Source organism: Aulonocara stuartgranti, assembly GCF_965226115.1.
Source record: "Aulonocara stuartgranti genome assembly, chromosome: 14".
NCBI classification, from domain to species: Eukaryota; Metazoa; Chordata; class Actinopteri; order Cichliformes; family Cichlidae; genus Aulonocara; species Aulonocara stuartgranti.
Genome location: NC_138950.1, coordinates 22,361,332 through 22,389,068, shown reverse-complemented (window position 1 = coordinate 22,389,068; position 27,737 = coordinate 22,361,332). Strand labels below are relative to the sequence as shown.

The window sequence follows — 27,737 nt, the reverse complement described above, 5'->3', positions numbered from 1 at the left end:
ATCACGTCGCTGACTGTCTCTCACGCGTGTTGGTTTCTCCGGTGTATGTCGGCGTGGACTACGCTGCCATGAGCAACATGCTGACCCGGACGTCCTTGCCCTTCAGTCAACAAAAACTGGCCACGTGCTGGAGGACACCCCTGTGTGGGACGGCGGTCCGCACCTGCTTTGCGACGTTTCCTTTTTTTTTTTTTTGTCTGTCCCATTTGGTTCTTTAGCCATCAGAATTGTTGTCTGAAGACCAACAAGGATACCCAATGGATTTATTTTGCCAAATGGATCATCGTGGCATTGCCGTATTGGTCCATTTGATGGACCTTTGTTTTTATTATTTATTTTATTTTATTTTCAGTTGTTACAGATGGGACAGACATGAGTGAGGGATAGGAAAGGGAGAAAGAAAGAGGAAGGAAAAGAAAAACAGAAGGGGAGAGGGACAGTGAGAAAGGGGGGAGAAAAAAAATCTCCTGGATCACCTGTTGAGAGAAAAAGAATAGAAAACAAGCAAAAAAAACCCAAAGCAACATACTAAACACAACACCATCGCATTAATCTAGCTAAGTGTAAACAGCAGTAAATACTAAATATTCAATGTTGCTGTGCAGCACGCAGGACAGACAGTGCACAATGTGCTTTGAAGTAGCAGCCAAGAAAGGTGTAATTTAAGTCTACAAACAGTGAACACCCGTGTGCACACCTGTGTGGATCAGCGTGCTTGTATTCAAATGGTTTCCACATGTAATGGTCTGCAAAAGGATGTAGAGAGCCATAGCCCCGTCCCCCAGGGCATGAAGCAGGCATGGAGGAGATCCAGGCCCCAGACATCCAGAGGCCCAAAAAACCCCCCAAAAAAAAAAAAACATCCAGAGGCCCCAGAGTGCGAGAGCCCAAGGAGGACCACTGGAGGGGCATCCGTGCCACCCTCATGGGAAGGGCTGAGGATCCCCAGACGAGGCGTCACCCAGTAGCCACCGAGCAGAAGCTAGAGGGGGCTGCATCGGTGTGTCCACCGGCTCTGCCAGCAGCCAGCTGTGCCAGAGTGAACCGAGCCGCAGGCCCAGAGGCTGGAGGCCCGAGGGCCCCCCGCACCCCGGAGGAGGCCTGACCGAGCAACAGCCGCCAGGCCCCGCCAGGTAGCCACCGGGAGTGAGCTGGTACATACCTGAGCGCCCAGCCCCGGACACCAAGAACCACCAATGCACCGACCCCTGAGGGCATCAGTCACCGGCAGGGAGTGTGGTGAGGGGAGATAGGCCTTGAAGGGCCTGGGAGTTCCCAGAGAGGTGGAGTCTAAGACCCAACCTCACATATAGACACAGACAAACAGGCACACACAGACACAAACATGCATTCCCACCCTCATGCACACATATACAAACACTCAGCACTCACCCAACGTAAGGATTGACATAAATGGACATGTACACACAATCACACTCCCCAAACATACTCTATACCCTGGGTCCAGGTACCCTCGCCCCCAGAGGGGGAAACAGAACCCAGACCCAAGAGATGTTACCCTTCCCCCCGGGGTGGAGGCAAGCAGACCGTCCCAGGCTCCGCAGCAGCAGGGAGGCCAATCGGACAGCCAACATCTCCTCCCAGCCCCCCCGCCCCGATGGCTAGCAGAGAACGGGGGTGTGTGAAGCTTTGCGACGTTTCCACCGGCCACCCCCGACCAGTGGTTCCCCTTTCATGGCGTCGTCGTGTTTTTGACTCGGTGCATGCCCTCTCTCATCCTGGTGTCCGGGCCTCGGTCAAGCTGGTCAGCGCCAGGTTTGTTTGGCCGGACCTTCGCAAAACGGTGAAAGAATGGGCGGCGGCTTGTATCCCATGCCAACGCTCGAAAATCCACCGGCACACGCAGGCACCCCTCGAACCTTTCCGTGTCCCCGATAGGCATTTCGATCACGTTCATGTGGACCTGGTTGGTCCCTTGCCGCAGTCCCAGGGTTTCACGCACCTTTTGACTGTGGTGGACCGCACGACCAGGTGGCCGGAGGCGGTACCCCTGGCGTCCACGACAGCGGTGACGGTGGCCAGAGCATTTTTGCCCCCGTGTTTCGATACCTCTGTGTTGCCTTCAGATGACCCCAAAGATAAAAGTCTAAGGGGGTCAGATCAGGAGACCTTGGGGGTCATTCAACTGGCCCACGACGACCAATCGACTTTCCAGGAAACTGTTCATCTAGGAATGCTCGGACCTGGCACCCATAATGTGGTGGTGCACCATCTTGCTGGAAAAACTCAGGGAACGTACCAGCTTCAGTGCACAAAGAGGGAAACACATCATCATGTAGAAATTTCAAATATCCAGTGGCCTTGAGGTTTCCATTGATGAAGAATAGACCCACTGTCGTTGTACCCCATGTACCACACCAAACCATCACTTTTGTTGTTCCAACAGTCTTGGAGGGATCCATCCAATGTGGGTTAGTGTCAGACCAATAGCGGTGGTTTTGTTTGTTAACTTCACCATTCACATTCAAGTTTGCCTCATCACTGAACAAAATCTTCTGCGTGAACTGAGGTTCCTGTTCCAATTTTTGTTTTGCCCATTTTGCAAATTCTGTGCGTCGATCTGGGTCATCCTCGTTGAGATGCTGCAGTAGCTGGAGTTTGTAAGGGTGCCATTTGTGAGTAGCTAATATCTGCCGAAGGTTCGACTAATTTCACTCTCCAGTGACATGCGACGAGTGCCACGCTGTGGGCTCTTGCTTTGATCCCCTCCTCATGTGTTAACCCCTTCGACATGTCAATCGCTGTGAACAAAGAAAAACTTGTCAATAACTCATGAAAGAATAAAGTTACGTTGAAACCAAGCACACCATTGTTTTTCTTGTGACATTACCAATAAGTTTGATGTGTCACATGGCCCTCTTCCTATTGAAAAAACAAAAGTTGTATCCAAGATGGCCGACTTATAAATGGCCACCATGGTCACCACCCATCTTGAGGATTTTTCCCCCTCACATGAACTAATGTGCCACAAACAGGACTTTAATATCACCAACCATTCCCATGTTATTACGGTGTATCCATATAAATGGTCCACCCTGTACATAATGGAGTACAAAGCTATAGGTTGTTGAGTTCATAGTATTTGGATGTTGGCAAAAACATCCTCCTAGCTGTTCTGATATTTATAATTTGTTTTAGTTTGGCCATTGAATATTTCCTAAAAAAAGAAGTAATATTTGAAAAAAAAATCACCCAAATAGAAGATAAAAGTCTACATTCAAATCATGTGTTGATTGCTTCGCACCAAATCTGCTTTGGTGGTGTGCAGAAGCAAATTCAGAATTATGTCAGAGCCCAAATACCTGCGGACCTGAATGTGGAGATGATGATTTCATGTTGGTGAAACCTCATTTTCTTCCAGTGTGAATGCTCAGTTTTCTCTGCACTGCAGATCTTGTTTTTGCTCCCACCCACTGATGAGGACTAAGCCTGAGGAGGGTATGGTAGACAAAATAGAACGGTGTGTACAGACTGAGCAGGAGGAGTTGCTGCTGTCGCGATCAGTTTCCCTCCCCTGAACGCTGACGCATATGTCTGATGGAGCACTTCATCATAACCAGAAGCTGTTATTGCTGAGTACTGAAGTTTAGTTCAATGAATCTGTGAAAATTGACTGACCAAATGGAAAACTTTGGATACAATGTATCCACTGGAGGGGCTGCTTTCTGATGATTTAGCCTCTGTAACTAGTGATATCTTAATCATCAGTAACTGGGCCAGTTATTCTGTATTCTCGTCATTGCAGACAAATATGAACACAACAATTACTGACAACACAGCGTGTTCATTTTGTTCTCAACACAGATAATTTAAATAGCTACAGCCAAAGCCCATTCAAACCTTCTTCTGTCCAACTACTTGAACTGCATAAAGACTAAAAACAGAAAACAAACCTTCTATCATCATCATCATCATCATCCCATCATAGTTTAAAAAACTGAAAATATCCATTGAGGAGAATGGGCAGTCTGCTTTGAGTTGACATAAAAGCAACAGTAACTCAAATAACTACTAGGCTGAATGCTCATCGCTCTTCTTCAACATTGCTAATTTGGCAGCATTATACCTGCTGCTTGTGTTAGATTTGTGCCTCACTGCTACACCATTTATTGAAATTGGCACAGGTACTCTATCCTGCAGGCATGTTTGGTCCCTCTAAGCCAGGAGGATGGCCATGACAGATGTCCACTGTGTCTTGGCATTGAATATCTCAGGCAGGCTCTGACAGATGATGTTTGCATCAACTCCAGCTGTATGCCATTAACTGAGAGGACCACGAGGCTGGCCTGGTTTGACAATACTTTACTGAGGCTGACTTGCCTTTTTCAGGGGTGTCTGCATGTAGCTCCCCTTTACCTACTCAACACCACAAGCTTGCTCAAGGCCATGCTGCTACTGATAATATCTCGAGATGAAGCCCTCAGTCCCAATAAGCATTACTTGCGGCCACAGGTTAGAATCCCTGATAATCTCCTTACCACAAGTTATACTATAGCGACTTACATGGGGCATATTGGGAACTCTTCTTCCCATGTGGTTTCAGCTCTGTCCCAGACTCTCCACGCTGCTGTGGCTGATGTCTTGACAGTGGTACCACAAAGCTCAAATCACCTAATCCTGGTTTCTAGAACAAGACAGTGTACTGAAATGGCCTCCATAGTCACCAGATCACATTACAAGAGAGCACGTTGATGTGGTGGAACAGGAGATTCAATGAGCAACCATCAAATCTACAGCAACTGTTTGATGCTGTCACGTCACATGGATCAAAATCTCAGATGAATGGTTTCAGCAGCTTGTTGAATCTGTCCCATGTGGTGTACCTAATAAAGTGGCTAGAGTGTGTTCATAAAGACTGCTGGTTTAAGAAGATGTAGCCATAAGAGGGGGTGAGCATTGTGTGGACATGTCATTTTACACATATTGTAATGACAGTATAGAGCAAAACATCAAATTCTTCCTGGCCAAGTGCTTCATTCCAATGAAGATTCCTTCATTTCTTTACTTTCACACAACAGCTCAACAAAAGCTTCATGCATACAGTATACAGTCAGAGAAACGTGCACACATCAGCGATGGACATTGTGGAATTCACCCTAATGATCTTTTTTTTTTTGTCTAAGGGAAATCTGTTCACACACACACACACACACACACACACACACACACACACACACACACACACACACACACACCAAGATGTCAGTGCTTCAGTGGTACTAGACATATAATTATTCTTGAATTGTAGGAGCATATTTGACTTGACATTTCCATGCTCTGCTGCTTTCTCATCTATTGTATTTGAATTTATTTGAATACATTTTATCACTTGGTTTCAGAGAATAGATTCCACAGGATTTAGTGGAAGACTCTTGACACCCAATGAATGCTTAAATACAACAAAATAAATAAAAACCCCACATGATGCAAACAACTTGTCTTTTCCTTGCAACTTTTATCAGATCAAAGATTTTATCCAATTGAACTCTCTCTATGTAATTTAAATTTCTCCTTATTTCCTGCTGATCTTTTGCAACTTGTCCTTTTTTGGTTGTCAGACCTTGGCTACAGCTCAGGGGAATATTCTGGAGAACAGGGAGCTAATAGACAGCCTAAACCAGACCAAAGCAAGCAGCGCCCTAATCCAGGAGTCACTACTGGAATCACATAGGCTGCAGGCTTCCTTGGACCAGGTATTTCAACCACACACACACACACAACCCATGAAAATCCTATATACTAAATACATTTTTGGGGTTCAGTTTTAAAAGGAGTAACACTTTGGGAATCAACAGTATGAGTTATGTTGGCCTTCTACACGGATGTCATACCTTGATGTTTGTGAGGCAAACTCTGACTCTTCATAGTTCAAATGGCTGTAAGTGAAAATCGAAAAGACTGTAACTTCTAATCTTTGACAGATGACTCCTGAAAGCTTCGCTAGCTGAGATATGTTCTACTTTCCAATAAATGATTTGAGACCCTGTAAAACAGTTGCTAATTAATTATTAAAACAAGATATTTAGGTAGATGTAACATGCTGTCAATTTCACAGAATGTGTACCTAAACAAGTAAGCCAAATGTATATTAAATGTAATAAAATGAGCAATATAATGCTGCAGGCATCGGACTGCACATATGTAAAAGTGTAGGCACATTGTAAATGCATTATATACTCATCCTCTAGGGTGCAGTGTTATACCAGAACTGATTTTGCACTTTACTCTTTTTTCTTTCTTTTTTTTATGTGTGTGTGTATTTTATTATTTCTCCTCGGGTCCCATGCACCTCTTTTTTCTCTCACAGCTCCTTTCTCATTACAAGTCATTGAGTCCATCCTAATTTATCCCTCTATTCTTCCATTTTGATTGAAATAAACACCTGTAATTGCTTTTTCGCGCATGTTATGTTTTCTGCATGTCAGTGCAATTTTCTGTCTTCATCCATCCATCTGTTGTAACTCCACAACATATGTGGTCCTTCTTTCACTGTTTCCTTGTTTTGTCCCTTATTTCTTTTTGACATTGTTTTCTCTCTCTCTCTCTCTCTCTCTCTTTCTGTTTTTCTTTGCTTTTACTTTAGGAACGGGATGCCTACCTGCCTCTTGCAGAGAGTGCTAGCAAGATGTATTTTGTTATCACAGACCTGTCAAAGATCAACAACATGTACCGCTTCAGCCTCGCCTCTTTTCTGCGCCTCTTCCAAAGAGCTCTTCAGGCCAAGAAGGTAACTAAATACTTTTAGCTCTAACTTTAGCTAACTTTAGCTCTAACCCTTTATTGTTACTGCACAGTCATACTTTGTACAATAGTACAATGGAATTGGAGTACTGTCCCACACTGGCGGTAAAAGAAATACAAGCAGATCACCATACATAAATAATACATACATACAATACAACAAATAAAAAATATGTATACAGAAATGTATACAATGCAGCAAGAAATTCCTCACAGCTCTTACAGTACTCACTCATGTTTTAAGACACTTTTAATAATTGTGTTTAATAAACTCTTGAGGTGAAATCAGCATCAACAAAACATCTCCTTGTGACTAAACAAAAATTAGTTCAACGGATTAAAAAAAGGTTAATACCCACACTTCCAAATAGTCTCACAATCAGGGCGTAAAATTAAACTGTTTAAAATAACAGTTGACTGTTTTCAGTGTGTGTTCATGTGTTTTCAGTCGTGGCATTGTGTATTATTGGATATATGGACAATCCGTGGCTTTTTATTAATATACCAGCTAATTGATGCTTAGGCAGTTTAGTGTAGTTGATGTTTCAGTGGAGATGGACCATGTGTGTATGGATGAAATAGTATAAGTTCAGCTTCAAAGAATAGCTTTGGACATTTTGGATAATGCATTTATTTAATTTCTGGCAAAGAGTTGAGTGAGAAAGTTGACACCTCCTCTTTTCTGTCAACTAAATATGAAACTATCACCAACAGCTCATCAGCTTAGCTTAACATAGAGACTGGAAACTGTCCTAGCCCGACTCTGTCCAGCAGTAAAAAAACAAAAAAAAACAAAAAAAAAACCCTCTAAACTGCTCGCTAATTAACAAGTTTTTTTTAACAGAGGGTCTCTGTGGTTGCCTGGCAACTGCTCATACACAATAGATATATATGCACACAGCTATTGGGCAGAGCTATGCACAATGCTAGCTCTGTTCAAGCGATAGCCTAAACCTCTAAATTAGCAAAGTGGCCTGGGAAGAAACGTAGAAGGAAATTTCATAAAAGCCTGTTCACTTTTTTCCAATATATAATAACAGTTCTGCTCAGTGCATTGTGTGCTCTGACCAGATAGTTCTGCTTCTTTCTTCAGTTGGCCTTTTACCTTTCGACTAGTCAGCCTCATACGTTGCCCAGGCGGTTGTTGGGCAAGTCTAATGACGTAACAACCACTAAGAGCAGAGCAACTCTTCGATTGTTCTGATCAGGCACGCACCCTCAAAGATTGGAAAAAAAAAAAAAAAGCGTCGCATCATTACAGATCTTCTGGGAAAGGCTGGTTCTGTGACATAGAAATTCATTTACAAACTGTTATCGGGAAAGAGACTATACGGGAAGGTCTAATTTTCTTAATTTCCATCACAGCTCAATTTACATTGATGGTAAAAAAAAAGTGGTACTTATGTAATGCATTTCTACTCAGTTGAGCACTCAAAGCACTTTCTTACTGCAAGTCTCATTGACCCAATCACACACACATTCATACAGCGCTTTTATCTACGCTTTGTAGTATTTACACACATCAGAGGGCAACTTGGGGTTCAGTAATTTGCCCAAAGGCACCAATCAGACTGGAGGACTCTGGGATCCATCCACTGTTCATCTGATAGGTAGACCCCCCAGTGTTTCATACATTAAAAAAAAACTGCTTTGCAAACTTATTCACAGTAATATAAACTGCTGTTTTTGGCATGTCCAGAGTAAAGCAGTTTTGCTACTGCTTATTTTTTTTAATACATTTATTGCTCATCAGTACAAGCATGAGTGCAAGACAATATGTTTACACTGAAGCAGACTGCAAAAGATATATGGTGTCTGTAGTTATTTAAGAATATTTTGTCTAGCTCAGTTTAGTTTTGATAAATTCAGCTTAATTTACTTTGTTACATTTTTTGAAGGATCATTTTTGTGTTCTTCTGCAACCGAGTATTTCAGCCTGACCTGTACAGCTGGAGCACATCGTGCATGTATCACACTGCTGTTTCCCATCTGAGCCCTAAGCACTGTCTGATAACCAGAGTGCACACATGCATGTGCACACACATACACACCAACACACATAGAGTGGGTTGAGAGACTGAACACTAACTCTCCCAAATCCTGTGTGGGTTGTTAGAGCCAGTGCTGCCATCCAAGAATGTCACCAGGCAGCAGCTGGTCACTACTCTTACATGTTTCTACGTATGAGTGTGTATGTTGTCTTACAGTCAGCAGTATAGTCAGAATAGTGCACTGATTCATGGACTCTCTATCTTTGCATCCATTGGTTTGTGTGTTGAATAAGCAAGTTTAATTTGTCACAAAGTGCAGATGGCTTCTGAAATCTAACAAGAGAATTTTGCCCTCTCATGGCTGACAGACACACTTCTCTGTTTGCCTACATACATAGATTCACACAGTCACACTTTAACAAGCATACCCATGTGGAAAAGAAACAGGAAAGACTTGTGTTATATTTTAAAAAAAGAGTTTTTTTTTCAAATATAACTATATAACAGAAAAAAAAATGTCACACACACCTTGAGTGGAAGCAGGTTACGAAGCCTAGATTAGCTTTTGCAAAGGTTTAAAACAGCAGAGATTCAGATAGGAGAGGCAGAAGTACACATACATGGAAAGAAAAACAGATGGGGCAGAGTCCATAAGATAAGATAAGATAAGATAAGATAAGATAACCTTTATTAGTCCCACACGTGGGAAATTTGTTTTGTCACAGCAGGAAGTGGACAGTGCAAAAGTTATGAGGCAAAAATTAGAATACAATAAGAATAAATACAGTACACAACTGTACAGAATAGAATAAAATAAAATACTATATACAGTAGAATAAAATAAAATAAATATACAATAAGATAAAAATAGAATACAAATACAAATACTATATACAACTGAGTAAAAATACAACGATGACAGAAAGGATTATTATTATAATAAGTCCATCTGGATTTTTTTTTAAATTATTTATTTATTTGTACTATTTCCATTTGTTTCTTTTGTGTCTTTCTCTATATGTGTTATTATCATGGTGTAATTGCTGCACATGCACTCCAGAATAGCCTTGAGACAATTGGGTTCCTCTGATATGACAGAAAAAAAGAACACACTAAAATAAAAATGCTGTTTTCAATTATTCTACTTTTGGTAGTACATCTAGGACACAGTTATTTATTATAAAATACAGTTACAGACACTTTTCCTGCTTGGTATTAATAAAAACTTACTTTGTGACACGACATCATTTTGTAACATGAGTTTGTCCTCTTTAATGTCCAGTGTCTTCTTCTTCAGCTCATTTATGTCTGTGTGTTTGTTTGTTTTACATTTTAGGAAGAAGAGAATACTGATGCCAGGATTGCGGCATTAGGAGCCAACTTGAAGAATATGGTTTATGAGTATGTCTGTCGGTCTCTTTTCAAGGTAAAGCACATATTTATACAGAACTACAAAGCAAACGTTGTTCGGATAATTTATTTGGGTAATTTTGGTGATTTGTATGTTATCAGTGGGTAATATATAAAACAAATGGACATGGTCATGTGGGCTGTGGCATTTAAATGATGCTCTGTTGGTACTAAGGTGTTAAAATACTAAAATTAATTAATTAATATATTATGATGCCATTTGACCTCCTTTAGCTATTTAATGTTTTCATGGTTTTTACAAAATATGCTCAAAGAAGATGGATGGATAGATAGACAGCTAACAGGTGGTCATAAAATATTAAATATATATTGTGTGATGACTTGCTTAGTTTTTTTACTTACTGAAATCTAGTTAAATTCCACTGTAGAATGAATTGACTTTATGAACAGATTATGAATGTGGGTTTGTATTCTAGTTCTATTATTCTGAATGTGAGAATTTAGATACATCTCTTGACTTGGACAAGGCACTAGTTTCACTTGTAGTAGCATATATGACATATAGTCAAGGTTTTACAGTCTACCCGGGGTCTTTACCTGCTATTATTCTAGTATATACTATACTAGTAAGAGACTTTTATGGTTTTAGACTCTTTCAGCTTCATTTCTTTCTGACTCAGAGCACACACTACAAAAACATGTATACACACAGATTGACACATGCACACAGAAATGTGGCACATTTTTGTGCTTTGTGTAATCAGTCATTTTACTCTTCAACTTTGTGTGTGCACAGCTGTACAGTATCCACTGCTGCAGCACTTCAGTAGACGGGCTTGAACTTTGCAGCTTGGGGTAAATCACTTAGACATGGATGAAGAGATGAAGCATAGACAGAGGTTGGACAGAGGTCATGGCTGTTTAGATGTCTGGTCTAAACCTGAAAAATTAACTTTGCTACACGTCAAGCTGGGTCATCATCTGGTTGGTAAAAGTACAGAATATAGTAGGTGACAAGCAGAGATGTGTTAGGAAGGTTTTTGAAGATGTGGACTATGTAAAAATGCTTCATTTTCTTTTTTGATTTATTTAGGTTATTTACAGGTGGGGCGTGTGGATGTGTTGTGTCTAACAAAACACTTGCATCTGATACAAAACAAAGTGAAACTCAGTCACAATAGTCCTGTAATTACCAGGAAGCTCTCAGGAAAGTAAACCTGTGATATCCTGCCATATCTTGGTGGGGACATGTAATTGATATAATGCTTTCCCTAGCCGCTTCCCCTAATCCTTGGCCCTTAACCATAACCTAATTGCTTTTTGTCCCTATAAGGGCTGTTGGTCCCGATAAAAATAGTAACATTCCAATTTTTGGTCCCCACAAAGATATGTAAACATGGTACACAGATGCACGCACACACACACACACACATACCAGGCTCTGGTTACCTAGGTAACATTCTAATTTATTTACAACCTGTCAAATATCAACTAAGATTATCCTTCATGCTGCTCTCTTACTGGTAGTCGCTTCAATCTCTCACCTCAAAGTTAAGAAAAGTTTACTTTGTGTTGCTCAGTGCTGTCCATAGGTCACAATGCATTTCTATTGTCTCTGGTTGCCACTGCCAGCCACTTCCTGTGTGGATGCCCCTTTGGGAGCGACAAATGAATAAATAACAACTACTTGGTCCTGACAAAACAAAGCGCTGTATAATATAATTTCTTCACTATAACTCTGGTTTTGTTGCCAGTGGTGCTTAGTTTATGGGGCGATCGTGGCTCAAGAATTGGGAGTTCGTCTTGTAATCGAAAGGTTGCCGGTTCGAGCCCCGGCTCGGACAGTCTTGGTCGTTGTGTCCTTGGGCACTTCACCTGTTGCCTACTGGTGGTGCTCTTCCTTTGTCCAACCCTCAGAGGGCCCGGTGGCGCCAGTGTCCGGCAGCCTTGCCTCTGTCAGTGCGCCCCAGGGTGGCTGTGGCTGCAATGTACCTTGCCATCACCAGTGTGTGTGAATGGGTGGATGACTGGATGTGTAAAGCGCTTTGGGGTCCTTGGACATACAGGCCATTTACCATTTAGTTTAAAATGCACCCAAATTAATTTATAAATAGATTCTGGAGCCCTGTGTGCACCTCCTCTTTTGCTACCATGCGTTAGATAATCATCCAATAAATACACCCAAATGATGAATAGCTGTTCTCTGACAGACTACAATCTTTGCATCTGATAGCAGTGACATCAGCTTCTATGAATAACCCGGCTGAATTGATTAACACATTTAACCTCTTTTTGCCCACTTTATAGAGCATTGAGACTTATTACGGACAAGCATGCTAATTCTAATGTGGTTGCCCTTGCCAGCTGTTAAGTGCATGAAATTAGATTAACATAAATATGTGTGGCGGTCACAGAAGCAATGTGGGTGTATTCCACTGTGAATGTTATTAGGTGCATTGTGTGTTTGTTTATTGAGTACTGTGGTACTGTTACATGCAAATGATGAGAATTCAGTAGAATCAATAGATTTATATAATGCCAGTTATGGGCCATTTATACCACCACAGACGTAAGATGTGAGCTATATTAGAAAGTCGTGACTCATTGAAGTCTTACATTAAGCATGTTCGAAATGAAAGAACTTCTTGAGAGTTACTGGTGCAACTAAGTTACTATAATTACTTTGTTTCAAACTGGTTTATTTTTTTTAATTTTACATGTATTTTTACTATTTGCCTTTATGTACGTACAGAATATATTTCAGTGTTATTTTTTCACTTTTATCATAGAGGGCTTTAAACTTGTTAAAAATTGTCCTATTTTACTTTAAAAGAAGGTGATTGTGCATCCTTCATCTAGTGTGTACTACAGTGGCATGAAAAAACATTCGCCCCCTTCCTGATTTCATATTTAAAATTTAAATATTAGACAAAAATAACACAAGGGGGAACTTGAAACTTGAAACCTGAAAAATAACAATTTGTACTTTGAAGGCTCATTTCGTCGGTTTTGAAGCATTTGGCTGAATCTGAGCAGAAAGTATAGCCCTGTACATGTCAGAACTCAACTTTTATCACTAGTGATAAATAACCCCTTTTTTTCCCACCCTTTCTCTCTCTCTCTTTCTCTCCTTTTCTATCACTTCCTTTCATTACATCTGTGGCAGGCTGACCAGTTGATGTTTGCTATACACTTTGTGAAAGGCATGTACCCCGAACTCTTCCTCGAGAACGTGAGTCATTTTGTTTGTTCATTTTTAGGATTTTATTACCTATTCCAATGACAATCGATTGCTATGCTTTTTAGCTTTCAATGTGTTAATCTGAACTCTTCTGCTTGTTGTAGGAATGGGATGTCTTTACTGGGTCCATCGTAGGAGAAATGTTTAAGAAAGAGGTAAGAATTCAACTTTTTCTTGTAACAACAAGAAGACCACATATTTTTCTGTCTCTCTAACGTCTCCCCTGTCTTGGTAGGAGTTCCCTTCTTGGATTGATCAGGAGAGGCACGGAGCAGTGGCCATTTTAAAAGTAAATGCACTGATATTGAAAATAGCAAACAAAGCATACATGCTCAGCTCGGATAGAAATGGATTTTCTTTTAAAAGTTCCATGTTAACATCATCTACCGTCTGCCGCAATATGCAGCACAGACATAACAGTAGAATATTGCCTCCTGACATGAAAAATGCATTTTTAAAGGTGTTTAAATAGATTGCCAGTGAACCAGTCCTTACCAAGCTAAAGATTGGATCTATTCATCTTACATCTCTCACCCTTTTAACTTTTGCCCCCTCTCTTTTGCAGGCTACGTTCCCGGCTCTCTACCAGACCCTCTGTTTAAGTGACTCAGACCTTTGGCTGTCCTTCTTGCAGAGCTCGCACTGTGAACAAGAAATCCCATCTTCCATTGCCAAGAAGATTACTCCCTTCCAACAGGTCAGCTTTCAATCAACTTCTTTAGCTGTGAGCCACAGAATCATTGAACACCCGCATTTGTTGGTTCAAGATGAACCTTTCAGCATAGGTCACTCCTGTTTCTGCTTAGAAACTGATTGCTGTTACAACAACAGACAGCCTGCTATTTTAAACATTTTTATTTACCCTCCAGATATAATTTGTATCTACTTCTTCTTATTTTGATAGTTATTATCATAATTACTTAAAAGGATAATATGTACAAATACATAATATTATGGTACAGAAGTTATGTATATGTATATTAACTTGGCTATAGATGTAATTGTTTGTGTAATCGATTTTTGCTTTTGCATACATACAGTACATTTAAGATCTAGGTTACATAAACCTAGGACCCCAGAAAAATGTGTATTAGGTTGGCAGGTTTTTATTGAAGGTTGCTGACTGTCAACAAATGTCACAAAGTGATTGCTACACCAAAAGCTGCCTTGTGAATGCTTTGGTCACTAGCAGATTGCCGAGCTCTCCCATAGTTTGCATGAAAAATGCTGACTTGTCTGTAAACACTTGCCAAATGCCAGTTGATCACCAGAAAACTAAAAAAGGCCAGTGGGAACTTCAAAGTAAAAGGTGTGATTCACTGCTAAAACCAACATGTTTTAACAGATACAGCTATTACTGTGAAAGCAAATAGTTTCCATTTCAAGCTTGCGACACACTTTTCACAATTTAACTGTTACTTGAATATAGTTGCTGAGCACTTGCAGACAAGTTGCGATCTTGCATGCAAACTACAGGCAACTTCCAGCACCAATCACAGGGAAATGTTCAGTGCAGCACCTTTATACCTTTTTATGACCAATTTCCCTTTGCAACTACCCAAAACCTCAGACAACCGCTCACCAACCAGTTGGGGAATACAAATTACTCCTTGCAACCAGTGGCTGCCAGCAGGTTGCCAACCCTCTCTGGGCCTGTGTGACTGTAGCCAAAGTGATTGGGCAGCTTCAGATGAGGACCTCGCCCTCTAATTTCTTTTAGTATAATAAAAAAATTCTTCAATCTTTCTTTGTTTAATCCATGGTCAAATAGAAAGAAAAAAAACACCATTCCCCACCTGGTTCCAGATTGAATAAAAAAAATTACCCATTCTCAAGACAAAGAAAGACACTGGAAGCCACTTATCTGTAAAGTCAAATACATGCATTACATGCAGGTGACATACTCGTTTCCATATATATTTCATTCTAAAATATATTAAAAAGAAGATCTCAAACCCTCACCCTGTGAGTCAGACTGTGGATCTATGAATAATTTAGGGAATTACTTTTTAATACCTGACTCTTTGGAATATGTCGCATACTGCTTTGACATAAGGTTTTTGTTTTATCGGTTTGTGGGGATTTTTTTGTTTTTTTCCAGCTGTTATTGGTTCAGGCTGTCAGACCAGACCGGCTGCAGAGTGCCATGACTTGTTTTGCATCTCAAACCCTAGGTAAGTGTTTCAGATTACTACTGTGTGTTCTTTTCATATTTGCTGTGCACCTGAATATACATAAAAAATAGGTTCCCAGTTAAAAACAACAAATTCACAGTGTCTTTCATCTTTAGTGATGCTTACAAGATTTCTTTTTTGCCCTAATTAGTCAGACCAAGATCATTAAAATAAATACACCAACACTCTTTATTCTCTTCTTATGCAAAATATAATGCAGATGTTGAAAGTAAACAAACCAAAATGTGACTGAAATGATAAACTGAAGCACATTGAAATTTATTGTGATTGCTGTGAATAATGAGATATAAACATATGAAGATGTCCTCTTTTATTCCTTTCAGTAAAGTATTTTTCTGCTTTCACTCCACTATATAGAAAGGTGCTTTGTTTTTCAAGTGCACCTTCTGCTTTCACACTCTACTCAAACAAAATATTCTCAGACAAGGCTTTTATTCAGGACTTCTAAGCCGTATTTTCCCACTTGCCATCAATGGTGTGATTTTTATAGTTTTTCACAATAGTCCTTCGCATCCTCTCTTTATTTGTCTTTCATCATTGCAAGAATGTCACTGTCCTTAAGTAAATGCCACACACACACGCACACATGCACACAAATCTCTGTCTGTGCTCTTTTTTCATCTCTCTCTCTCCTACTGACACAGACGCATCCAAAATATCTTTGTAACTCTTGTTTTGCGTCATGTTTTCTAACACGAGGATAGCCAATACCTTAGTTTCAGACCAAAGCGTCAGCCAAAACAACCAAAACTATACTTGAATTCTCTGTTTGACCTGTGAAACCACACAGTGGAAATATTGCACTTAAGCAGTGTGATCTCTGGGTACAGCTTTGCTCGCTCTTTGAGGAATTCACTAGATTGTTGAATTTAAGGTCAGAGTTATGCACTGTCCTTGTGCTTATCTGTCAAAGTTTCCATCGATGACCCCCATGTCAAGTCTGAAGCACTCGTCCCTGTAGTTTGCTTTCTTAACCAAATATCTATCATAACAGAATGTCTGCTTGGTTGTGCAAACATTTCCAAGTCACCTTTGCACCGGTGCATTAAACTATCAAGGAATGGATGTGGACCCCTGTGGGTTTTCCATTTTCTGGCATTGTTGTTAATTGCAGATAAAAATTTTACACTGACAATAAAATCATTTGAATTCATTTCATTTGGTTGTCAGTTCCATATGATCAGAATGCAGTGAATGTCAAACATTTCCAAAATAATTTCCTAACTGAAATGTATACTCATTTGCCACTTTGTTAGGTACACCTATTAAGCTCTAATCAGTCAATCATATGGCAGCAATTTGCATTTAGGCAAATTGCTGTATGATCACGACGACCTGCTGAAGTTTAAACTGGTCATCAAAATTGTGAGATCCAGGCCTTGAAGGTAGAGGTCAGACTTGAATGGCAAGACTGCTACAAGCTAAAGGAAACCAACAGTAATTCAGATGACCACTTGCTGCAACCAGGTTATGCAGTAGAACATCACTGAATGCATAACACATCAGTCCTTGATGCAGATGGACTAGAATAACAGAAGACCACACTGCGTACCACTCCTGTCAGCTAAGACCTGCAAACTGAGGCTGCAATTTTCACAGGATCCCTTAAATTGGACAGAAGAAGATTGGAAAACCCTGCTGGTCTGAGTAGATTTGATTTCTGCTGCGTTATTCGGATGTAGGACCAGTAATCAATATGAAAGCATGGATGCATCCTGCCTTAAATCGGCAAGCTGGTGGTGTAATGGTGTGGGAAATATTTTCATGGAAAACTTTGGGCCTCTTACTAATTGACTAATTGAGTATTGTTGCTGACCACAGCCATCCCTTTATGACCACATTGTTCCCATCTTCTGATGGTTTCTTTCAACAGCTCAAATAATCTCAAACTGCTTTCTTTGAAATGTAGTGGAACGGCAGATTCTCATCATGGATGAGCAGCTGGCAAATCTGCAGCAACTATGTGACCAAATTCTCAAAAGAATGTTGTTAAATCTTTGCCATTAATAATTAAGGCAGTTCTGAAGGCAATACTTGCAAAGTGTACCTAATAAAGGGTCCAGTGTGTGTATGTATTTTCCATCTCTCTGTCTTAGTGGTGTTATTTTCTGTTGTGGACTGAGCTTATTTCTCAAACACAAGTATCACATCTGTGTATCTATTTTTATACATAGGTAGACTTTTAAAAAAAATCACTATACAGAGTTCATCTGCACAATCCTTACACGCGCAGTAACCCACTGATAACAGTGTACTGCGTGTACAATGGATGAGGTGGATAATAGTGCATGTATATTTGAAAGAGCTTGAGCGACAGACAGATGAAAAAGAAACAGAAGAGAAGAAGATTTTGTGTCTATGTGTATGTGTTTTTGGCAGTAAATCAGTATGCTAATGAGGCATGGTCTGTAATCCTCTTACAGCTAATCTCACTCAATCCCTCCAGTCCAGGCCTGGGCACTGCTCTCACACACCCAGGCATGCCTGAGTGAATACAACAGACACACACACATAGAGACTCGGTGCTTGCTCATACAACTTCTCAAAACACACAAAACCTCTTTCACAAAAATAGTGACTTTGACAGAAAGATAATGAAATTTTTATAGAAAGACTTGAATGCTCATAATGCCAAGGATTGTATGTGAGCACCGTTCTTTCACAGTCGCTCAGTGTTTCCTCAACAGCACTGTTTGAACCACAGAGAGACCAGTACTGTCCTTTTCCAGGCTCATCTTAGCTCTGTTTTTTGATAGCATGTTGTAAAGGCCAAGGTGAACTTTGCTATTCAGACGGAGGATGCTGGTCTGCAGCATGAATACTGATTACCTGCGCACGTCAAAGGTAGTTGTGTATGTAATTGTGCAGGCCCACGTTCTGCCAATTCTCCCTTACTTTGCAGAGACACATCACAAGCCATGTGGTCGGAGAACTGTTTTTCTTAGTGTTGCCATAGCGATGCGGCAAAAGGTCACTCGGCGATGTTCTCCACTAAGACCTTGTGTATGTGCATGCATGTGTACTTCAGTGCAGCAGATTGCATTTGGCAGCAGACACCAAAAGAATGTTCAGGATGGGGCAGCTGCGCCAACCAGAGAAGACAGCACTGTGCGTGTGTGTGTCTGTTTGTGTGCGCACGCTCGTATCTGAAAGCAATATCTGCTGATACTTGCACAAAAAACATCACAGAGGAATTTCTAACACAGCCACTCGTGCTCGGCGTGCCTGGATCATTGCATGTGTGTCACTATTAACCCATATCTGATATGTGATTCAATATATTACAGCGGGATTAGAGTTTAAGTATTCTCAATAAGGGGTTGCACACACACACACTGATATAGTAAGAGCTTGGCTTCTCAACACCAGGGGGCTGAAAAGGTGTTCTTCTCTGTGTGGTGAATTCTGCTGCATACCTAGTACTCAATATGCATAGCACATCACCCTCCTAAACTTTCTCTCTCTGTCTTTCATAGTGTCTTCCTCTTATTCCCCATCTCCCTTTCTCCATTACCTCCTTCTTTCCACTTTCCCTCATCCTTCCCTTTTTTCTTTTTTACCCCAGACCTCTCTTCACATCACCACCCCTTTAGGTGCTGTCTTCCCCTCCTTCTCTCTGTCTCCCTGTCTATCTCATCTATGTCTCCTTCTAACCCATCTGCCCTCACCAAATACCGCTTTGCTGCTATGTACTAGCATTTCCCTCTATTTCTTCTTTCCTGCTGTGTTCAGCCCTTGCTCTATACATTGCTAGTATCCTCCCTGCACAATATATCCACTTACTCTGACTCTGAGTACCGTATCAAATTTGAACGTAATGTTGACACACATTTTACAGATCTTTTTCTGACTCTTTTTGTCATCTTCCTACTCCCTTTTTCCTCCTCTGTGCAGCTATGAAAGAGCTCTCACCCCCTCCTCTGAATCTGCGGCGTCTCTACACCGAGACAATGGAATGGGAGCCAGTGTTGATCATCATCTCTCCAGGGGCAGACCCTTCCCAGGAGCTCGCAGAACTAGCAGCCGAAACTGTTGGCAGGGACAATTATCATGAGGTAGCGAATAACAGTATAAAATGGTAGAAGTCGCAGCAGATTATCAAGTGCAGGTGGATTTTTTCTTATCATAACAGCAAGATCACAACTATAGAATCTAGCCCATTCAATTTAGTCTAGCCTGGAATCTAGTAATATACTACACACCTTAAAGGGGAAAACAGAAGGTGCTACAAAATGTCCTGTTGCTAAATAGTTGTTGACATATGTTTATTTGGCATATAAGTCTGAGAAAAGATGCTCTTACACAGCTGAAGTAATACAATGTGGTTATTATCACAATTTAAAAGCTGAAACTCAGTGATAATCTCACTTGAATCAGATATGTGCCTAACTTGTGAGTTATTACAGTGTAGTAATCAAGTTTCATACCAATTTCTCTGTTTCTCTCTCACCCCTCCATCTCTCCCCCCACTTCTCCTGCTCTCCCTCTCTGTGTAGATCTCCATGGGTCAGGGGCAGGCTGATGTAGCCTTAGCTACACTCAGAGAATGCTCCCGAAATGGAGACTGGCTTTGCCTGAAAAACCTTCACCTTGTCACCGCATGGCTTCCCCTCCTGGAAAAAGTGAGTACTCTGTCTCAGTGAGTTTTTGTCTGTGTTAGTGCCAGAGGATCAGCCGTTAGCTTTTATCTGTGTTCATGCGTCTGAGTGAGTTTTTTTTTTTGTATTTTGAACTATTTTTTGGGTTAATAATGGTTGAACAATAGAACCTGAAAAGGGGTCAGTTAGTTAGTCTGAATAGATTATTTATTCATGGATATGAACTTGTGTCAGTCAACAGCTGGACTTTATTAACTAGCTCTGCATTAATGTAAAATGATATTACATTACATCAACGTATGTGTGTGTGTGTGTGTGTGTGTGTGTGTGTGTGTGTGTGTGTGTGTGTGTGTGTGTGTGTGAGGGGGGTGGCGGGGGGGTTCACTCCAGCTTGTAAGTGTTTATCTGTAATGTTACAAAACTGCTACATACAAAAACAAAGCCAAGAACACATTCTGCTGGTTGCCCAAATTTCCATATCTAAAATTACCTTCTGTCCTTTGTCTACACATACACATTTTGTATTCTGCTATTCTGCCTGCCCACAATAGACTCTTTGGTGTTGTTTATGCCGCTGTGTTTCTACATTTGTCTCTCTGGACATTTACGTGTGTGTGTCTATGTGTATATGTGTTTGGATCTTGCTTTAAGTATGTGTGGATTATCATGTTGTGATGTCTTGTATATTTTAATTTCAGGGAAGATGGGCTTTTATCTTACAATAAATAGGATTCTTTTGTGTCTTGCAAATTTTTGGTTGTTTCTTTATTTTATTTTTTCCCGGGGTTCAGTTTCATTTTTTTGTTGCTGTAGCAGGCCACATCTGTCAGATGCCAAAAAAAAAAGCGATAATGGGAAGCAAAGCCCAAAGCAGACAGTTTCAAAGTTTAGCTGGTTTATTGACTCAAGGAGAGAAGATGTCATCGTGCAGAGATCCAAAAGACTGAGCAGGTTAGTCACTGGGAGAGGAGTAATTTGTAAGTCTGGGAATGATTGGTTTTAGTTATAGGAGGTTGGGCAGGCAGGCAGGTGAGTTGAGACATAGACTTCTTCAGTGAAGTTGAACAGACCTGCTCGATGGAAACAGGCGAGTTGCACTGAGTGGGGAGCCACTCTTTGGCCACTGGGGAAGTACTGAAAAGCAGGAAAACAAGAATATTACACTAAAAAATCTGCGAGAATGCTGGGGAGCCATAAAAAAGCCCGATTACCACTCTGAAGAGGCACACAACCTGGTGGACTCTGAGTGCTGGAGCCTGTCCTTAAGTAGTGGTTGTTGATAACAGTGTCGACCAACAGGTGACCAAACCGAAGAGTGGGAATCCGAGTCTCCTCCTGCCTAACCCAACGGGGACAGTGCAGGATGATAATGGTACCATATCGAGAGGAACCACTTCATGCTGTGATTACCCCCCGTATCTGTGTTTGTTTGTGCATAGCCCTCACCTGTATATGTGTGCCTGTGTGCGTGCCTTGGAGATAGCCAAGAGATCCCACGTGTCAGCTCTGCGCCCCCCTCCCTGAGTGTGACTTAAACCATGGCTTATTACAGCTCTCCTCTACTTCTTCTCCTAATATTTCACTTTGGATTTATCTGCTTGTTTTTCTATTTGTTTCCAACTCTATAACCCAGCCATCTTCTCACCAGGTTTTCACACCCCTCCCTAAATTTTACAAGTATAACTCTTTCTTTCCGTCTCTCCCTTTCTCTCGCTGTTTCATTGTTTCCCTCTTTGCGCAGCTACCGATGTAGTTGGGGCCTCAGCACTCGAGCTTGAAATGAAAAGCTGACGCAATGTGAGGAACGAGGGAGGCAAGGAGCGTAGGAAAGAATGGAGAAACTGAGGATGAAAATAGAAAAAAAACAGGGAAAATGAACTGAACCGCAACATTCTAACAAGAGAGGGGGTGTGTTTTAGTATACGCTTCAGTTTCTGTAGCTTCGTCCTTTTGCTTACCGTTTCTCCCGCTCTATGTTTTCCAGCCTCTTTTTCTTGCCCATCTGTCTCTCTGGTGTTTCCTTTCTTCACTAAAGCAGTTGGCCATTTAAAGAGATGGAAATAGAGGTGGAGAGACTGCAGAGAAGAGTGGTCAGTGTTCATAATCTGAGTTGGCAGGGCAGATGTCCTCTCATTGCTGTCTACTCATATTCTTCCACTTGTGCTATTTTCTGTCTAATTTTTTACATCAGTCACTCCATCTGTCTACTTATGGATCCTTCCCTCACTCTTGCAATCAATTTGCTTCTGTCTGTATTATTCCAGTATGAGGAAACAATGGCAAAATTTGATCCACACTTTTTATGATAAATCAGATACCGCCAGTGATGTGTTTCAGAATATCTGCTGTGATGTAATTAGTAACTGATCGAAATATGATATCTGTGTCTTTACAAGGATAATTCTTATCACTGGTGTGCTGATTCAGAGCCTATTTAGTTTATCTATTTGTGCATGAGTGGTTTGGCTTTCACACTCTGGACAGTGTGGATATATTCCAACAAAGAGAGATTTTGATTTGTGAATACTAAAATAGATTTATGCTCTCTCTAGCGTCTTCCTGCTCCTGCTTTCTATCCACACATCTACACATTTTCTTTTCCTCGTTGTTTTCTTCTTGGTCGTACACCATCCTGCAACGCTATAATCTGTTGCAGTGGAATTCTGATTGACGACGCTTCAGACAGACATATGCGTAGACACACTTACGCAATACACACCCACATACAATGGGGGACATCAAGTATTTCTTCAAGGGACATCAGTTCTTGTGGTCTTTGATTTTTTTGGGGATCATGTGAGCTGTCATGAGGATGACTTGAGCTCTAAATGATGCAGAAACACATTGATTACAGTTTGACTGTATGTGTGTGTGTGTCTGTGCTTGTATGAGATCAGATGACACAAGACCCTAAGGTGCCAGCAGGCTATTTTTAACCATGAGTCTTTGAGAAAAATAGAAAGAGATGGGGAAGGAATGTAAAGGGGAGACGTGAAAGAAAGAAAGCTAGAAATTGAGAGAGTAATGGAGTCAGGAGAAAAAAAGATGCTGAAAGAAGAAAAAGAAAAGTGAATGTGAAGTGAATGGGTTTGTCATTGTGGAGAATTTATCACAGTGCAATGATTCTAAAAGAGAAACAATTACATAAAAAGACAGACGGAAAACATGAAAGGATGAAATGTATTTACTTGAAGTATACTGCTCAAAAGTCTAGTTTAATTAGTATAATTTCCCTACATGCAGCACCTTGCAAAAGTCTTGAGGCACCTCTCATTTCTTTATATTTTGCTAGGAAAATAAGTGCAGTGATTTCTTGAAATTTGCAAACATACAATATAAAAGGTCAGTATTTGGTATGACCACCTTTATTCTGTAACACAACCTGAACTATTTTAGGCAGGCTTTCTTGTAATTTCTTTAAGTAGTCTTCAGGAATAGTTCTCCAGGCTTCTTGAAGGACATTCAAAGCTCTTCTTTGGATGTTGGCTGCCTGTTGTTCCGCTCTGTCAAGATCATTCCATACTGCTTCAATAATCTTAAATTCTGAACTCTTGGGAGGCCAATCCGTGTGTGATAATGTACCAGTGTGTGTTTTTCTATCCAGCTACGATGCATCTCCAAGCTCCTGGGTCAGATCTTTGCTTATTTTTTTTCAGATTTCTTAAGGACATAACTTTCAGATCCTATCTGTGTGCTGTAGATGTAGATCTTTTAGGCCAACCATCACTTCTCTGGTCCTCTACTCCTCTCTTTTTATTTATTTATTAATCTTGGCACACCATACCAAACTGTTTAATGACACACAGCACACCAGGCTGGTATATGCCAAGTTTTCAGCTAATAGCTCTTTTGGAATCATAGTGTTTATACAAAAATACAATTTTTATGCCTGTCAAACTGTGTTTTAGGCACTTTTCAAATATTCAGCCAAAGAAATTGAAAGTAATGAGTTTTTTCAACAATATTTTGTGCCTAAAGATACAATTTAACATTGGTTCTGTGCTAAGTTATTTTTTGCATAGACACAACACTGGCGCATTTCTTGAGTTTGGTGCCGTTTTTAGACTCTTGCACTCGTTTCATCATGTCAACCACTGAGTAAGGTTTATAGTTTGAAATATTTAAGATTTGCACAGATATGTGGGTTGGGAAGCAGTGGTGCTGGATGCATGTCATAAAACTCAGATTTCAGCATTGATTTATTGGTATATATATTAATCTATTTAATGTGCACACTCTTTTTCCTCTATAGGAGCTAAATGTGCTACGGCCCAAAGCAGGCTTCCGTCTTTGGCTGACAGCAGAAGTTCACCCCAGATTTCCCCCCATTCTGCTGCAGTCCAGCCTTAAGATCACTTATGAGGTATACACACACGCACACAAATACACATCCAATACCATAAGTTTGGTGTTTTAACCCACTGCACAAATTAGAGCTGTTCCAACACATTTTTGCAGGCATTCTGTACACATGCTTACATATCCTTATACTTATTACCACTTTTTATACAGTATCTCAAATCATCCTTGGAAACAGAATTTATCTATCTGTATCTCCCCTACTCCATATAATACGCCAGGAGATACAGAAGCCTGCAGTTTGTGTGTTAGTGACGCTGCTTTAGTGCTCTGTGTGTTTCTGATTCGAGTTGTGCTCATGGGGTTAGCTGCTTCAGCAGCCAAGCATGCTGCATGAACTTCCTGTCTGTTTCCCTATTTTCATCTTTTCTTTTTCTTCACAAACACTTGGAAAAATCTGTTAGTTTACATGTGTTTATACACATTATAACACAGTCTGGCTTACTGCAATACAAAATGTCTCGGCTCCAGGGTAAGTGTTAACATTAATATCTGAAGCTATAAACTGATATATGTATGTAATATTTATTTAAATGGGTTAACTGGTTGATTTGTGCTACACCTAAACAAATATATCTAATCTACTGATTTGGTAACTTATCCAGTACATTGATCAACTTTGGCAAATTCTGTGTACGCCTTACTGGCAGTGTGCATTGTGAAACCCCCCAGATGGTGTACAAGATCTTCAGCTAAGCTGTTTATGTTTGAACAAAGTCGATGTATACTGATTGGTTTTAACTCAAATGGGCCATATTGTTGGCAGAGGAATGAAATGTTCAGAGAACTGTTTAGAGGAACAATATGTGTTGGATCATGTGGCAGATGCTTCAGCTAAATTATACCAAAACATTTATATAATTTATATTCAGTAGTTATGTGCACATGTAGTAGTTCTGTGTATAGTCTAATCTGTTCTTGCAAGAGTACCAAAGTACTCTGTGTCAAGAAGCTTCTGTTCCAGTCCTTCCTGTGGTTAATTATATGTTCAACACTGTCGAACTAAAGAATTATTTTTATATTTAATTTAGCTCTTCCTTTTTTTAATAAGTCAGTTGATGGGCTACAAATAACTTACCTTACAGTTAATAAGTGCAGAAAGGATTTTCAGCCTTCCTGCTATGATTTTTTTTCAGTGTCTCGCAGTTGTCATACTTTGCCAGATTTTTGCTACGGTCATAAGTATTTTGTGTATGAATGCATTTGTTCAAAATATTTATGTGTTTGGAGCTTAGGATGTTTTTTTATGTTTGCAATTTTAGCTTTGAATTTACATGTGAATAATGTGCAGGATTAACACCTTTCACACTTTCACTTTTCCTCCTCCAACATCTTTCTTTCACAATTCCAGGATCCTCCTGGATTAAAGAAGAATTTGCTGAGGACATATGAGTCCTGGACTCCAGAGCAGATCAGTAAAGGTTGTCTCTCGTCTCTGAAATTGATACGTCAGAGTAGAATATACATCTCTGAACTCATCATGTGTCAGCCTTTTGAGATAGCTGACAAGTAGACCTGATGCTTATATTATAAATAATCTGTCTTGTAAAATGACAGTTCACTTTCTTTGATTATAATATAAGTACGTGTTCTTGCACTAGTATAATCACTGTTTGTGATATCACTGCCTATTAGCTTTAGCAGCTTGTCATGTGAACCAGAATCACAGCTTCTGTGTTGTGACGTCGTGACTGATTGTGTGCAGGAGGTATTCTGGCCAGAGCCCAGTCTCTTTTCTGTCTGGGTTGGTTCCATGCCGTCTGTCAAGAGAGACGAAACTACATCCCACAGGTAAAATACTTAACATAATCATAGTTCTTAGTGCTTAATCGTCATGTGAGTGAGTACTCCAACCTTGTCATTGTTACTACGCACACAGCACATTTTCAAATTCCAAATCATTTGAAAATGATTTGTCCCTCTGATGAGAGAGGGTGTCTAACCCATTTAATCAAGGCGTACAAAATGATTAAACAACTTTAAAGAGGCTCTTCTGTTCAGAACTGAATGAGAACTGAAACATCTAAACAAACTTGAAGAAGTTGAGTTACCTTCTTTTTTTCAAGCTTTTAAGGACTACCATTACCTGGATGACTGAGAACCTACTCAGACACTGGACAATTAAAAATATTTGTTGTGAATAGTCAACATGGTTCTAAACTATATAAAATATAATTAACCTGATAGATGGGCCTGTAGCCGGATTAACGATTGATAAAGGATGTCACATTAGAGGGGTGGTGAAAGGTTGCTGCTATGAGTTTCTAAAATTTAGGATGACCAAAATTCATTCCCAGACCTATCAGTATCTGGAAAATACCTTTTTCAAATAGTGGTTTAAGATTAAGCCCAGTATTCAAGGAAGGCATGAAATGATGGTTAATTTAAGACAGACTTCAAACAACAAGAAATACGAAATATGTTAATATAATTAATACCTATTAAAGCAATAATAAAAAACATGAACAGATCAATTACAAATTATAAAAGAGAAAAAAGAAATGCAACATAGCAATAAAAATAATCTTTGAACACATTTTTATGTAGAAATGTTTTTCAAGAAGGGATTTAAAGCAAGTCACTGACTCTGCAAGCTTTATCTCTGCAGGCAGGTGGTTCCAAAGATGAAGGGTCACCTTTAGATTAAATCCTTGACTTTGGGACAGCCAGAAGGTACCCACCTGAGGGTCCAAGGCTCCAAACCAGCTTATATTGAATCAGCATCATTGCTGTGTAGTTCTTGGGCACAATAAATCAGTAAAATCTTGAAATCAATTGTAAAACATACAGAGATGCCATCTGTGGGACAAGGATTTTACATTAGATTCCAAAATGCATGTTCAGTGGGTTTGTAGTATTGAAGAGTATACAGTGGGAGAAATAACTACCTGATTCCCTGCTGAATATGTAGGTTTGAACATGAATGAACATTTAAAAATTGTAAACCTGAAATTAATGTGAAATAAAAACCTACAAAAAAAAAGAAATAAACAGAAAAAAGCATGACAGCTCTGTTAGGCAAACACACAAACTGAGTCTCTCTGTGTGTGTGGGTGTGTGCATGGCTGTGTGCATGTACCCATGCATGTGTAAATGTTTACATCCAGCCAATATAAGCCTTTGTAGTAACCCAGTCTGCTGGCCAACACACTGAGTTTGGTCAATAAACCCCACACTGGTGAGGCACCTGATGCTTGTCATGCATACTGCTTATAGAGCA

The 27,737-nt window shown here is 40.2% G+C and overlaps 1 protein-coding gene across 5 annotated transcripts in view; it reads left to right on the top strand.

Annotated features, from left to right (window-relative positions):
- Positions 1-27,737, top strand: part of dync2h1 (dynein cytoplasmic 2 heavy chain 1) — a 125,844-nt gene that overhangs the window by 65,287 nt on the left and 32,820 nt on the right. For all 5 annotated transcript variants that reach the window (XM_082501972.1, XM_082501973.1, XM_082501974.1 and 2 more), the window contains 13 exons: positions 5,580-5,714; positions 6,605-6,748; positions 10,090-10,179; positions 13,291-13,356; positions 13,470-13,520; positions 13,601-13,654; positions 13,931-14,062; positions 15,467-15,539; positions 19,455-19,615; positions 20,057-20,182; positions 24,411-24,521; positions 25,869-25,938; positions 26,223-26,308. In XM_082501972.1, the coding sequence (XP_082358098.1) occupies positions 5,580-5,714; positions 6,605-6,748; positions 10,090-10,179; positions 13,291-13,356; positions 13,470-13,520; positions 13,601-13,654; positions 13,931-14,062; positions 15,467-15,539; positions 19,455-19,615; positions 20,057-20,182; positions 24,411-24,521; positions 25,869-25,938; positions 26,223-26,308 (1,299 nt within the window). The remainder of the gene's footprint in view (positions 1-5,579; positions 5,715-6,604; positions 6,749-10,089; positions 10,180-13,290; positions 13,357-13,469; positions 13,521-13,600; positions 13,655-13,930; positions 14,063-15,466; positions 15,540-19,454; positions 19,616-20,056; positions 20,183-24,410; positions 24,522-25,868; positions 25,939-26,222; positions 26,309-27,737) is intronic.